This window comes from Trematomus bernacchii, unplaced genomic scaffold, assembly GCF_902827165.1.
Source record: "Trematomus bernacchii unplaced genomic scaffold, fTreBer1.1, whole genome shotgun sequence".
Classification (NCBI taxonomy): domain Eukaryota; kingdom Metazoa; phylum Chordata; class Actinopteri; order Perciformes; family Nototheniidae; genus Trematomus; species Trematomus bernacchii.
The window spans coordinates 1,403,345-1,417,387 of record NW_022987409.1 but is presented as its reverse complement, the minus strand read 5'-3'; the positions used below and the strand labels follow the sequence as shown (position 1 = coordinate 1,417,387).

General features: G+C 40.6%; 1 protein-coding gene across 5 annotated transcripts in view; it reads right to left on the bottom strand.

The window, feature by feature from the left end:
• The window catches only part of mid2 (midline 2), a 139,730-nt gene that overhangs the window by 30,509 nt on the left and 95,178 nt on the right, over window positions 1–14,043 (bottom strand). For 3 of the 5 annotated variants that reach the window (XM_034137659.1, XM_034137668.1, XM_034137652.1), the window contains 3 exons: window positions 12,602–12,667; window positions 10,991–11,086; window positions 12–119 (listed from right to left, as the gene is read on the bottom strand). In XM_034137659.1, the coding sequence (XP_033993550.1) occupies window positions 12–119; window positions 10,991–11,086; window positions 12,602–12,667 (270 nt within the window). The remainder of the gene's footprint in view (window positions 1–11; window positions 120–10,990; window positions 11,087–12,601; window positions 12,668–14,043) is intronic. The other 2 variants (XM_034137676.1, XM_034137684.1) reach the window with 2 other exon arrangements.

Below are 14,043 nucleotides of genomic sequence, written 5' to 3'. Positions count from 1 at the left end.
TTAGACTTTACCTTGGATTCTTTGATCTTCACGGCAATGACCTGTTTCCTCTGGCGGATGATCTCCACCAGCTCATCACACTCCTCCACCAGCTTGGCCTCATGCATGGCTGTGTTCACCTGGAAACAGAAGCAAGTACACATGTGAACATGAGGTTTATTTGCTTACACGCATGCTAAATCCCAATAAACTGCCATTTTGTTCCTGTTTTTAAATCAAGAAATAAGATTTGCCACTTTTTCTTCCTCTCTGTTTGCAGGGAGTTTAACAAGATTTCTAGATTGGCAGACACGACGAGTCATATCGTTACTTACATGCAGAGCACATCATTTGTTTTTCCATTTCATTATACACACAAAGAAAAACGGCAGGATGTGCTCCTGGATTAGAATCGACTTGTAATGAAATGAGAAACAATTTAATTGTCACTGGGAAGACAAGAGCATCCATTGATCCAGGAATCCTTGTAATGCATACAGTGGATACAGATCGGTACAAATTAATGCCGGCATTGAACATGACATGAAATAACATTTTACGTTCTCTAAAATGTTCTGTTTCTTGCTGTAGGAAACTCCCAACTCCTAAAAAAGACTACATTAGTGCTGGATTCAAAGCACAACTTGTTCTTATACGTAACACTAGCATCTTGTTAAATTATCTCATTACGTACAAGAACATATTTTAAGGATTGTTAAAATATTCCACTCTACATAAAAAAAGCTCCCGAATAAAAGTGTCTGTGTAGACCCTCATTAAGTCACTGACAAAATGTGCTTACTTAAAAAAAGTAATTTAACAAAGTTTTGTGCATTCCCTAACTCCTACAGTATAAAGCTAATGTCATCCACTCAGTGATCTATCTCCTTTTGATTAGTTCCCCGTCTTTACGTTGGACAGGGTTGTGACTTTATGTCGTGCTGCAGCCTATCGAACGACTTACTCAACAACAAAGTTCCACTCATCACTTCACAAAGCTCATTACAAGCGCAAATCCACTTAAGCCTCATTATTCACAAATACATACACATACACACTCAAACACAATTAATTCTGCAAAGAGCAATCTTATGACTGGAGCTTAGTAATTAAGCAGGATGAATGCAGTCCAGGATCACTTTGAATGAACAACTGAGCTACTTGGCAGAGACAGGGTTACGGAAACAATCATCATCTCTGTCCTCCTCCTCTTTCACCTCACTCTCAACTTCCACCTCCTCTTCCTCTGCCAGCTCATGACCTTATCTACTCCCTGATACACAAACTCTGTCACCGACTGGGCTTATCCTCTTCATAATGCAGGGTCCTCTGAAATCGTAATGCCCACTCCACGGTAGGGTATAGCTCTATAATTGGAATAGGTGAAGAACAAACAAAGCAAGTCTTTCCAGCTGCCCCTGCTAGCAAAAAGGTTGTGAAAATCTGTGAAAACACTTCCGAGTGGGACTGAAGGCTAAAAACAGACTGTGTGCTTATTTGAAATCGTTTTACAAAAGTAAAATATAGTGAGCTTATTCTTTGAGAATGTTTATTATATTTTTGCAAACTAATGGTGATTACCTTTAAATTTATGGTATTACTGTACTTTATTTAAAGGTGGGGTAGGTAAGTTTGAGAAACCGGCTCGAGATACACTTTTTGTTATATTCCATGGAATGCTCTTAACATCCCGATAGCAATGAATATCTTAAGTGCTTTGACAAAAAATCCATAAAAAAATGTCATCTGTGGAAGCCGTAGTACTGTAAAAAGCACGACCAATCATTTTAGCCGGCCCGGCTAAAATAACTGGATGGCCTACCTGCCTGTCAGCCTTCCATCTGTGCACAAACTTATCTCGTGCCCTCATTGGCCATGTGCGCATTCGTGTGTGTTGGAGGAGGGGCTCTGTAAGGAAGTGGCAGATTTTTTCCGGCTGTGTATTTTCAAATTCTAGCGCACTCGAGCTGGTTTCTCCTAAATTACCTACCCCACCTTTAAGCACACAAGATTTTTAATATGTAGTTATTCATCCTTTTATTCACAAATATCCACATTTCGCTGCTCATTGCAGCTGAAATGTAAAATTCAGTGCCATCCATCTATTATCACATAAGGCCAAACTAATTTAATGGAGTAAATACAAAAATATCACAGTAAGTATCTGCAGCTATAATTAATCTATACAAGGAGACACAGACATAATCAGCAACATATTAATATTAAATATACCCATGCAGATCATTATGATCCCCAAGTAGCTCACAGAGTGCAATCTGAAGAATCATTAAATGAAAAGAGTTGTCTATTAAAACCTACATTGGGAAGAATAACTTCACCACAGGAGGGTTACATTGAGAACATATGCTGCCATACATCATTAGGTTGAGCTGCCACCACATTATGTCAAGATTACATTTATCATCCATATTTTTACACTGTGGAAATGAGTCATGTATTACTTACTATTCAGCAACACTTTCTGTTCTGGCTTGTGACAGCCATTATTTAACACCCACTAAGTGTTGTTTCAGCAAATAATGCCATGACTGATGTGTTTCGGCCAAGCAGGCATTCAGCTGCTGTCAATCACACTGAGGTGGCAGCAATCTAAATGACGAGGCAAGTCTTAAACTCCCGATATTGTGATTTAACATCGCAAGCTTTCACTACTTAGTTTGAGAAAATCTGTTGACTCTAGACAAATGAACTGAATTGTAAATGTGAGTTTTACTGATTTTGCAATTCTCATTCAGTCTTGAGAAGGCTTTGTTTATTTCTCACAGCTGCAACACCATAATAACATCACAAACCCTGGCAAACAATGCTTACCAACCCACCCACCCTGACAAGACAAATCCCTTTTCAGAAACTGTGAATCAATTTACAAACTCATTCCATGTTTACAAGTGTTGTTTAAACTCTCACAACTTTATTTTGTGGAAATCCCAACGTTTCTTAAGTTTTCTAAATGTGTAAAACTATTTACAAGAAACCGTCATGACATATACATCTGCAAGCAAGAACTTAAACATCGACTTTGAATATTTACATTAAGTGTTTACGTAATGAAGGTGCAAGACCATGTTGGAATAGGAAGGAACCAAAATACAGTTTGTAATATTTTGATACATTTTCTAAAATGAAGGAATTTTAAGCGAGGTTGGCCCCTTAACCTCGAGACTACCAGAGTGCCCAAGGTACAGTAGAGAACTTTATTAACTAGCAATCCATGATGGAGCTGGGTCTAGGAGATAACTCCAGTTAACTGTAGCAGTTACTGGCTAGTGAAAGTGTGTCATTATGACATACCATATAGTGTTTTACCAAAGATTGTTATACTGGCCAATTTATGATTATAAGCAAACTGTTAAGCTTTTAATGCACTAAACATAATTTATTCAAATGGGATTTTGCATATAAAATATATTCCCCTGCCTTACAAGACATCCAGGGTTATCTATTAGCAAAAAGCACTAACAACTGAACAATATATGGCTGCCAGAATAACCTTTTCAAGCCACCAGGTTTGGAGCAGCTGTTAGCCTCTTGCTGACACCAAAACCTTCACATCTTGAATCAATGCTGTGCTCTTTCCCCTCCTATCATCCTCAACTGCTTCCCATCCCACTTCACTTGTTTCCACGTCTTCCTATAATGCTTCTGGCCACCATTCTGTCTGCTCCTCAATGACATTACATTATTACATTACATGTCACTTGTTAGACGCTTTTATCCAAAGCGACTTACATACTCAATGCTGTGGGCAATCCCCACAGGAGCAATTTGGGGTCAAGTGTCTTGCCCAGGGACACAACGACATGCTGACTGCAGTGGGGTTTGAACCTGTTTGGACCCCCTGATTCGAACATTAACGCACAACCCACTGCACCACACGCCTCCCTGACAACTTCAATATCTCTCTTAGTCCCCCTCCCTACCTCTGTCTCAAGAAGATATTCTCAAATAGATTCAAGGATTTAGTCTGACAGCTTTATCTCTGAGGCTGTCCACAGATTCTGGGACAGTTCCCCGAGATGTATGACACCAGAGTGGCACCTAGCCCTAGAACAGGAAAGAGTGGCTATATACTATTTAATAACTGTAGGACATATATCGTGCATATTAGATCAGAAAGAGATCATTAGAAAATGCACCACTGGCAATGAATCTGAAGTACGAGTTTTTAAACCCACACAGTGTTCATGTGAACTTTTATGTGTTAACCACATTCACTTGGATTTATGATTCATTATGATTGATATTCCAATAGATGATACAATATATGTGTTTGTAGATAAGCCCAGGCAGTTCTGGGAAATTGATTCTGTTTCAATCTTGGTTGCCACTCTATCTGATGGCAATGCATGTCTGCAGTCGGTCAATCCACCTCTTTCGTCCAGACTGAAATATCACAATCATGTTAGCATGCTGACGTTAGCATCAGCCTTGAAGAACTGCTGCCTTTTCAATACATTGAAAGGACTGGATGGATAGACGAATGAACACTGACATAAATCCTTTACACAAAATCTGAGAAAATGTATAGATTTACAATCGAGTACACTGTGTGGTCATCTGTTAAAAGCACCAACATGCAATAACAGCTCTATTAAGGCGAACACCTTATTCCATTATATTTGATGTCCTCATACTTTGCTGCAAGTGGAACCACAAATGGCTTTAGAAACATACAAAAGACAAACAACAGCATCAAACTTTATCGATCTTACTGATGCTCTGCTCTGAGACTAAGACGGGCGAGACGAGACCTGATACAAAGGATTAGGGAGCATTACAGTCATCTCAACCCAGCTGATTCATATTCTGCACACAGTGGCATCAGCTTCAGTGTACATAAACCTAGACAGGTCTGGCTTATTACCTACAGCTCAATGTTTAATCAGTACACATACATGTCTGGGCATTATAACCCACTGGGCTTCTGTTTGATCCAATGATTTCCTTTTTCCATCAGTCCTAATACGCACACACTTACAACCTTATCAAGGAGCTCATTTAGCTTCGTCCCAGCTGGCTAAACAATTTCAGGGGTTGGAAAAAATGGCTGCTGCTTTGACTGCTTCCTCAAACATTGCTTACTCCACATTAGTTCCCTACCATTAGATACAGCATGAGTATGGCACTGTGCGCTTATTAGGGACAGCCCTCATTAAAAAGCTGCCAAAGAACACGCTGCGTCACAATACATTCTGTGTTTCAGGAGGATGTGCTGAACAACTAACACAGGGCATAAGAGTAAGAACAAGTGGGACAGACTAGAACATGCTGCAGTACAGATGTGGATAAATAAACGTTTAACTGCTGCTCGAAAATGCTCGAAAAGCGGACTTGCTAACTGCTGGGCTTACCCTTTGCACTTTAGCAGCTGGCAGGTAGGAATAAACAAAGCTTGTGTTGTAGCTTTTATTCATTGAGAAAGAAGCTGTACACGCACTGCATTGATACGTTCACAGTGCTGCTAAACTTATATTGTTACTCAACAACAACACTCACGGCAGGCCACCAGGCTAGCAATACATGGCAGAAACTCTGACTGAGTATGCCAGGCAGACAACTGAATACCTCGCAGCTTAACAAATTACTGCTTCTGTTCTGGATGTGTCCACAACAATGCACATTCAATTGTGGCTCCCAGCTCTCCTGGACAGGTTAACTGGAGTCTCAGTGTCCTGTTTTGCAAATAAACTGCATTGGGGTAAATGATGGATTTAAGCATCAGGTTAGCCTTTCAGCTAGGGGCCATTTTAGCTACTTCTACAACAGAACCTCGTCGGTCAACTTGGGTTGGCTATCAGACAGAAAAAACATATCTAAATCAGCATCCCAATGCAATAAGAATTCATTGGAGAAATATGATTAGGCACTTCACAACACTATCAAAGTTTCATGTATAAAGTTTGCCAGTCTCTAAGGAGGTATAATGTAAGTATAAAAGAGTAGGAAAATTAAAATCTGCTCTAAAAGTGTACAATGGAAACACACAAAAAGTGCATCTTTCCAGATGTCCATTGGAACAAGAAGGGGAAAATAAAATCAACTTTAAAACTAATTTAAACTTACAGTAGCTATGTTACTGCTTACAAAGTGGTAACATACTTTTAAAAATAAAAGCAGTGAGGCAATGAACACAAGGCAACAGATGCACACAAAAAAAGGATAGCTGAGCAGACATATTTTGGCCTATTAAAACAGCTTAAAACAAATGTTTTGTAAAGTAAAACCATGTGCAGGTAACATGCCATACATTTGCATGACTGTGAGAATCATCTCAGCTTTTGCATTGCTTTGACTCTAAACTTAGAAACAGTGGCCATTGCAACAACATGTATTCATTAACAAAGTGGTTTTGGGGGGAAATGCTCCGTGCCAAACAGCCTCACTGAGTGTCTCTTCCCTGCTGCCTATTAATATCCAGCCAGCTATCTGGTATTGAATAGATAAGAGTCAGTTTTAGTTGAATACACAGTCTTAGAAAATACTCAAGAATCATGCAATTCTCTCAATGTTTTCAAGAATGTGGAACATTATTATGGATGTCATTAAGCACAGTTACAGATTTAACCACACCACACCAAATATTGCGACAAGGGGAGATGCCTCCTACACATCATCAAGTCATCTTTCCTGAGACTGAAGGGAAGATAACTCCCCGAAGACAGCCCCAGGAGAGCAGGGCTGCATCGCTTCTGTGTGCACTGAAACTCTGAAAGCTGACTCACACTGTGTTTGATCATATCTTTGGCACCAACACAATATGATGCAAACATGGAGGAGACGAAACCAGGTCATGTTCAAAGCCCTTCAGAGATGTCTTACTTGGTGCACACACTCCCCTCACTCCACCAAATCTCCTCTTTTTCCGCTGTAAATTCCCTGTCTTTGTTGTATTGCATTATTGCCGAGCGTTTTTTCTTCCAAGCAGTGCCTGTAACTGTTTTGGTCAAAGAGATCATTTGATGTCATGCTAACACTCCTCGTTCCCACTTCCCCTGCCTGCACTGCAGTTTTCTTCCTTTTTTCTCCGTCTACCATTTCCCTCTTCTCTACTTTCTCAACATTTCTCCATCTTCTTTCCTCATTTGTCCTCTTTTCCCCTCTCTTCTCCTCTTCTCTAAAGAGCCACATTAATGTGAACTCACCTGAAAAAATTACTTCCCCTTCATTCCTCACGTCCTTAATTAAACTAGCCTCATGACATTGACATGACACAGGAGAATAGCTCGGTACGGGTACAAACAGGGCGTGAAAACACATAGTTCCTTTTCATAATTTGATTAAGAGTCATTGGAGCATGTTTCCCCCCCATGCTTTTGCTTTTCATTTCTTTGTTGATGAATAAGTGATGAGACGCTGCTGTTGTTATTGGCCTTGCCGCAGCATTTGTATGCAGACTGAGACAATATGTAGACCAACTTTTTGCGTTGCTGATGAACAGTTCGTCTGCACTTAATAAATCACGCAGTGATCATTTCATTTTGATTGGGTGAGCGGCTGCATGAGTTGTTGCTTATGGGCCTCGGAGTGACTTCGAGAAAATTGAGTCAGGCCCGGCTAATAAGAAATGAACCACATGCAGACTGATGGCGGCACCAAAGTGCATTTGTCCTCTGTGGCCATTAATGTCAATTCTCACAGAGAAATTATGGCATTTATTAAGAGTGAGTGTGTTAAGACGGAAAGTATGCTCTTGAGTGTGTGTGTGTGTGTGTGTGTGTGTGTGTGTGTGTGTGTGTGTGTGTCCATGCATGTGGAAGCACTGCAGTGCAGACAACACTCAGTAGCTAGGCATTAGTAATCTCCGGCTGGATTTACATTCCACCTCGTTTAAAACACAGCACAAATGGAAGAGGTCAGCAGTGATCAGACTGGCTGAGGAATAATATTTCTGCAGCAGGTATGGGTTCACACCAGGACTTGAGAGGGACACATTCTCCAATGTTGTCACCAAATTGAAGCGTGATACACTTTAAAACATTTCAAGCATGTGACAAGTCAAAGAGAGTTTTATTCTTGGAAGACATATGCTATTTGAGAGATAATCTTATCTGATTTTAAATGGAGAGTTTACATTTCCTGTATGAGTGGCTCCAGCTGGACTGTTCATGAGTGTTCATAAAAAAAATCATATTCAGCACAGTAAGATGTAAGAGAACCAGACCCTATAGCAGGGGTAGCCAACACGGTGCCCGCGGGCACTTAGTCGCCCGCAGGGGCAACGTGAGTCGCCCGCGGGGCATGTTCTAAATAATAGCTCGCCATGCAAATCCAAAATGTAAAAAATACACAAAACAAAAAAGGAAATGTAATTAAAAGAATCTACCCTATGCATAAACGAAACCTCAATCATAGCGAACTCTATCTACTTAATACAACTCTATATCTATCTAACACCCCTCCTCCCCCCGCCCCACAATGAATATCGACCAATCACGTTCTTGCTTGATTTGCGGGACCAGCGTTGCAGTCGGGAAGAAAAGCAATGTGGAGCGGCAGCCCTCCGCTTCATAAGGACCGTGATTTTCCTTCTGGCAGAATCTACAACACATCAGCCCCATTGAACAGCTAGTCGTGCCAGCCTATACAGCACATGAGGGCCAGAGTTTTACTGTGTGTGTGTTGCAACTTGCATATATATTTATTGCACTTGGCGCACACACACGCATGGCGTAATTTCCACTGGGGACAGGGGGGGCATGTCCCCCCCACTTTTCTAAATCTCGTTTGTGTCCCCCCACTTTACAAATATGTTTATTATTATTTTTTAACGCAAGCCGTCATCGCCACGGAGGAGCACACAGCCTCTGTGAGCGAGCGAGACAGAGAGCTACAGTAGGGAGAGCACACCTTTATCTATTTAATATAGATAAAGTAAGACATCATTCCAATGTGTACTATAGGACAGTAAAAACTAAAAACAGTTTAAAAGGGGAGTGATTAGTAAAATATGCATAAATAGAAAGAAAGAATACTAACTAGGTAACATAAGACAAGTTTAAATGATTTGTTATTGGTTGTGATCATATTCTAAAGATGTTTGGATTATTGAAAAGTATACAGCTCCCTTTCATATGAGTGTTGAGAGCTGTATCCATCAATTCATGTTGTGCTCAAAGTGCACCAGATTGATGCATTTCACTTCAACATTTAAAAAAAAATCTTCCCGGGGTTGTATGCCCCCGGACCCCCCTAGAGGAGGTGAGGTCCACCCCCAAATAAAGCAGGTTAAAATAATTAAATTGCATACATTTTATTTTAGTAAACACTGAAAACAGGTCCCACAGACCCAAACAGCACACAGAGGTTAAAGGTGGGGTAGGTAAGTTTGAGAAACCGGCTCGAGATACACTTTTTGTTATATTCCATGGAATGCTCTTAACATCCCGATAGCAATGAATATCTTAAGTGCTTTGACAAAAAATACATAAAAAAATGTCATCTGTGGAAGCTGTAGTACTGTAAAAAGCACGACCAATCATTTTAGCCGGCCCGGCTAAAATAACTGGATGGCCTACCTGCCTGTCAGCCTTCCATCTGTGCACAAACTTATCTCGTGCCCTCATTGGTCATGTGCGCGTTCCTGTGTGTTGGAGGAGGGGCTCTGTAAGGAAGTGGCAGATTTTCTCCGGGTTGTGTATTTTCAAATTCTAGCGATCTCGAGCCGGTTTCTCAAACTTACCTACCCTACCTTTAAAGGTCAGCATAGAATAATGTTAAAATGTGCTAAATATATACACTGCAAAAAACAAAGAAAAGAGGAGTAAAAGTAGCCCCTGACTTGTTTTATTTTTTTAAAGTAGCTCTCATCCTAAAAAAGGTTGGTGACCCCTGCCCTATAGCAATAGATAACAACATTGAAAGTATGACCTTGAAGAGACACACACATTAAAAGCATTACATTAGGTTATTGGCATTTTGAAAGTAGAGAATATTGCTTTCGGTAGTATCTTTGACCACAATGAAGTGGTGATTCACGTGCTGGAAGTTGTCTGAATTATATAACAGCCCCTGTCAACAGCTTGAGGGTGGATGTTTGCTGAGAGCTACTCCAGCTCATCCTTTGTTCTTGAGTCACGGTTTGAGTCAAGTTGTTGGGAGAGCTACCATTGGCAAAGTACAGAAGGTCACAGAGAGTGTGACTGGTGTTCATTTGTAATGACAAAAAACATAGGTAAAATATTAAAGAGTTCAAATGACATTTAGGTCATTACTCTGCTATGTTTCTTGGGTAGTTTTCTCTAGTCCATGGCTTCCAATTTTTCACTATAATCACTTTTAAAACAGTGTTGCAATGCTGACCTTATATGACACCATGAAAGAGAACTGAAATGCACTCTAAGTCTTGACACAAATCAATATCTGATCAGAAGCAAGCTAGTGGAGGGAACTGAAGAATAGGGCACTGATTGTATTGCCAGCACAACCACTACCACGATCGAGGAGGAGGAGGGATAGAAAAGAAAGTCCCATTTCCACCCCTGTACTTCTTCAATCAGAAACGTTCCAGAGTAATAGACAAAGTGTAAAGAGCGTGGCAAGAGAGCAGTCACCAATAGCAAAGGCTGTAAACTGTATATAATCAATAACAGTGACAGGCTTGGGGGTGTTTATGGTTGGTCTGTTCAAAAGAGAGGGAAGAAGGTTAAAGCCTCAATCCTCAAAACTTTTTGGCACGGGTCAGCTACCATAAAACTGAAACCCTGGCTTGTGTTGTGATTGTTTTTGAAGCTTGACACATTGAAAAGTGCTGGATGAAGGCTTTAGGACAGAAAGTCTGACAACGTGCACATCAAATGCAGGGTAGCTCTTGTGGGGTTGCAGGGAGCCAAGTGATTCCAAGTGACCCACTTACATTTAAAACTAAGATTTTAGTATTGCTCAAATATCCATCCAACTACCCCCTAAAAAATCTCGCTATGGTTTAAATTACTGTCACAATAACTAAGCGTACTACTAACTTCCACACACAAACATATAGATGTTTGCATACCTCAACCTGTTGACAGATCTGGATGAGCTTTGCCATTTGGTTCTCCAGCTCGCTGTTCCTCTTCACCAGGTTGGTCAGGTTGTTCTCCAGGGTTTGCTGTTGGGAGGGAGGAGGAGGAGGAGGAAGCAGGGACAGGGAGATAAAGCCACACATTAACACATGTACAGGGTGCAGAAGGTGCATCCACAGGACAACACAGGTTGTTGAAGCCAAAACGTGATTGTGTTTTATTATTCAGTTAAAAACCTGATATTATTATAATTTCTAAAATGATATATATGTGTGATCTTTTCATTAAAAACCAAAACTAAAGACGACTAAATTGTTCTCTATTATAAATATATATCTTGCTGCAGAATGCCCCAGTATGTGATGTTTGATTATTTCTATTGAAAATCAAAAGGCATTTGTTTAAGTCCTGCACTGTTAGGTTGTGCTTAAGCCTATGTGTTACTTTAATACTGCACTAATATGATCTGACAGATATAGAGCAATTGAAGGCTATCAATACACACATATCTTGGAGTTGGCCCCAACACAGTGATTATGTAAAATACAGTGATACTAAATACATTGTTAATATAAAGACATGCTTTCGGTGACAACGGGAAATATTTCTGTACTAATTTTGCCTTATGTTGTTCAGTTATTTTGTTTTTGATTATGGCATGAGGGTTGCTTAATAACATATGAAATCCATGCAAATACAGAGAAGGGAGCTATACATTAAAATGAATTCTAAAGCTGAGACATATCAGGTTACACTGACAGGTTAATACCTACAAATGTAAAGCAAAATAAACTATACATTTCTGCAAACGTAGATGACAACATATACAATCCCATAATTGCTTTTTAACAGCTACAAATGCTCATATTAGCTAACATATGGCCTGTAATGTAATAGTTTAACTGCCTGCTCTTGTCATACTTTACTTAAAAGCCAGAAAAAAACCCATTTGATCCCAAAAGAATAAAAACAAACAGAAACAAACACCTCCACTAGTGATCTAAATGATCAAACACTCAATTACTATCCCTTTACTGTGTCTGTTTATCAAATGCAAAACAAAAGACACACACACACATAAATAAACGCACTCAAACACATATACAGTACAAAAGATGAAAATGGAAACGAGCAGATAGTAAGTCAGAAATAGAACTGCCGTTGAAAAGGAAGCAAATCCTCGATGGCGGTGACGACGGTGAACATCAACACAACAAAAACAACAACCACAGCTGCAAAGAGAACAGGCGAACAAAGCAGCAGACAAGCGGCGGGTGTTTGAAGTAGCTCTATGCATGCAAGTGAAGGGGGGGGAGGGTGTGGGGGGGGGGGGGGGCTGGGCAAGCACCTGGATTGTCTGACTGTCTGACTGTCCGTCTGTCTGTCTTGTTTGTCAGGCAGCTTCCCTGCTTCCCAATATCTTCTTTGCCTGATTTACTCTGCCTGGATGTTGTGTATTTGACTTTGCACCCACTTAAGTATTCATCTCTCTGCTGCTTATCTTCTTCCCTGCCTCCACTCTTTATCCATCTACCTGTGTGTCTCTATGGAGGGATAGGGGAGGATGGGGAGGGTTTGAAAAAGGCAACCAGGGAACTCACCGCAGCGCTTGTCTTTGAAGCCTCCATTACCGCATCTGACACTCTGCCCGGGCTCACCTGATAAGCCTACGAACACACACACACACACCCACATAAGTGCACACATAAACACACACGCAGGCAAACCCAAACGCACAATGTCTGCCATCTAAACACCACTGAAGAAGAGAACAACTCCCTGGTAAATTTGCCACAAACACTCTTCTTTTGGTCTTCTACATGAAAGCAGATGAGAGAGAGTGGCTCACAGTGTCTGGGAATATTTCCCTGTAACTGGAGCTGGAGTTTCATCACTGGAACTTGCATTCAGTTGTTGTGTTGCAGCCCTGCGAGTGTGTGTTTGTGTATGAGGGAGTTTGAAGTGGAACATCAGTGAGAGGGGACAGATGGGTCATTAATTAGCAAGCTGGAGACGAAGATGATTAATACATCAGAACACAGCTGCCGCCCTCGAGACAGAATTGAAACAAACTCCTCTGTCCTCTACATACATGCATGTGTGTGTGTGTGTGTGTGTGTGTGTGTGTGTGTGTGTGTGTGTGTTTCTGCCTGTCTTTATGTGTGTGTGGATCAGTAGACATATCTGCATTTGTACAGTTACATCACATGATTGTGTGGCTGTGTATGCGTATGACATCTGCTTGTACCTGTTATTGAAAAAAAGCACTACACTTTGTCTGTGTTCATCTGCTCTATAAATGGCCACAAAAAAGCGACTTTTTTGAGTGTGTGTGTGTAGATAGGTTTGTGCTTGACTTGTGTTAGCACTCCTGTGGCTTCAGCCCAGCAGGCAGGATGAGTGGCAGAGAGAGAGAGAGAGAGGGAGGCACAGCAACCGTCAACAACAAACTCATTAAAACACACAACAGACATCAAAGACGGCTAGAACCACTCCGATAGCGAGAGAGGGAGTGGAGGAAAACATGGATTGAGAGAGGAATGGGGGCACAGAAGGGTGTGATGGGTGGCAAAAGGTGCCTGCCAGAGTTGGATAGATGGCGACATGAAGGCGGTGGCAAAATTAAACGTCAAGCCAAACAAGGAATTTTTTTAATAAATTGCTATGACGGCTTATTCTGTCAAAAATGTTTTAGAACAGCTATGTCAACAGTTAGGAACTTGAAAATATATACAGATTAGTTTGCACCAGCTAGATGTATAACTTGTAGCACCTTGGGATTGCTGTTAGCAATGAAAGGTGCTTTATAAATTTAATTTATTAACTTACTTTGTTAGCTAGTCTCAAACCAGTGATTTTCTGAATCAGGCTGGGTCGTTAAAACTGATTGTGAAAGTGTTTTAGAAAAGAATCGTAAAAAAAACACCAACAGTAATGTGTAAACAGAAAGTCATTGTGGCAAAATAAACATAACTTCCAAAAAGAACATGTTTAGGAAATGATAACACCTCCACCTTCACAACACTAATTGAAGTGTTTTTGG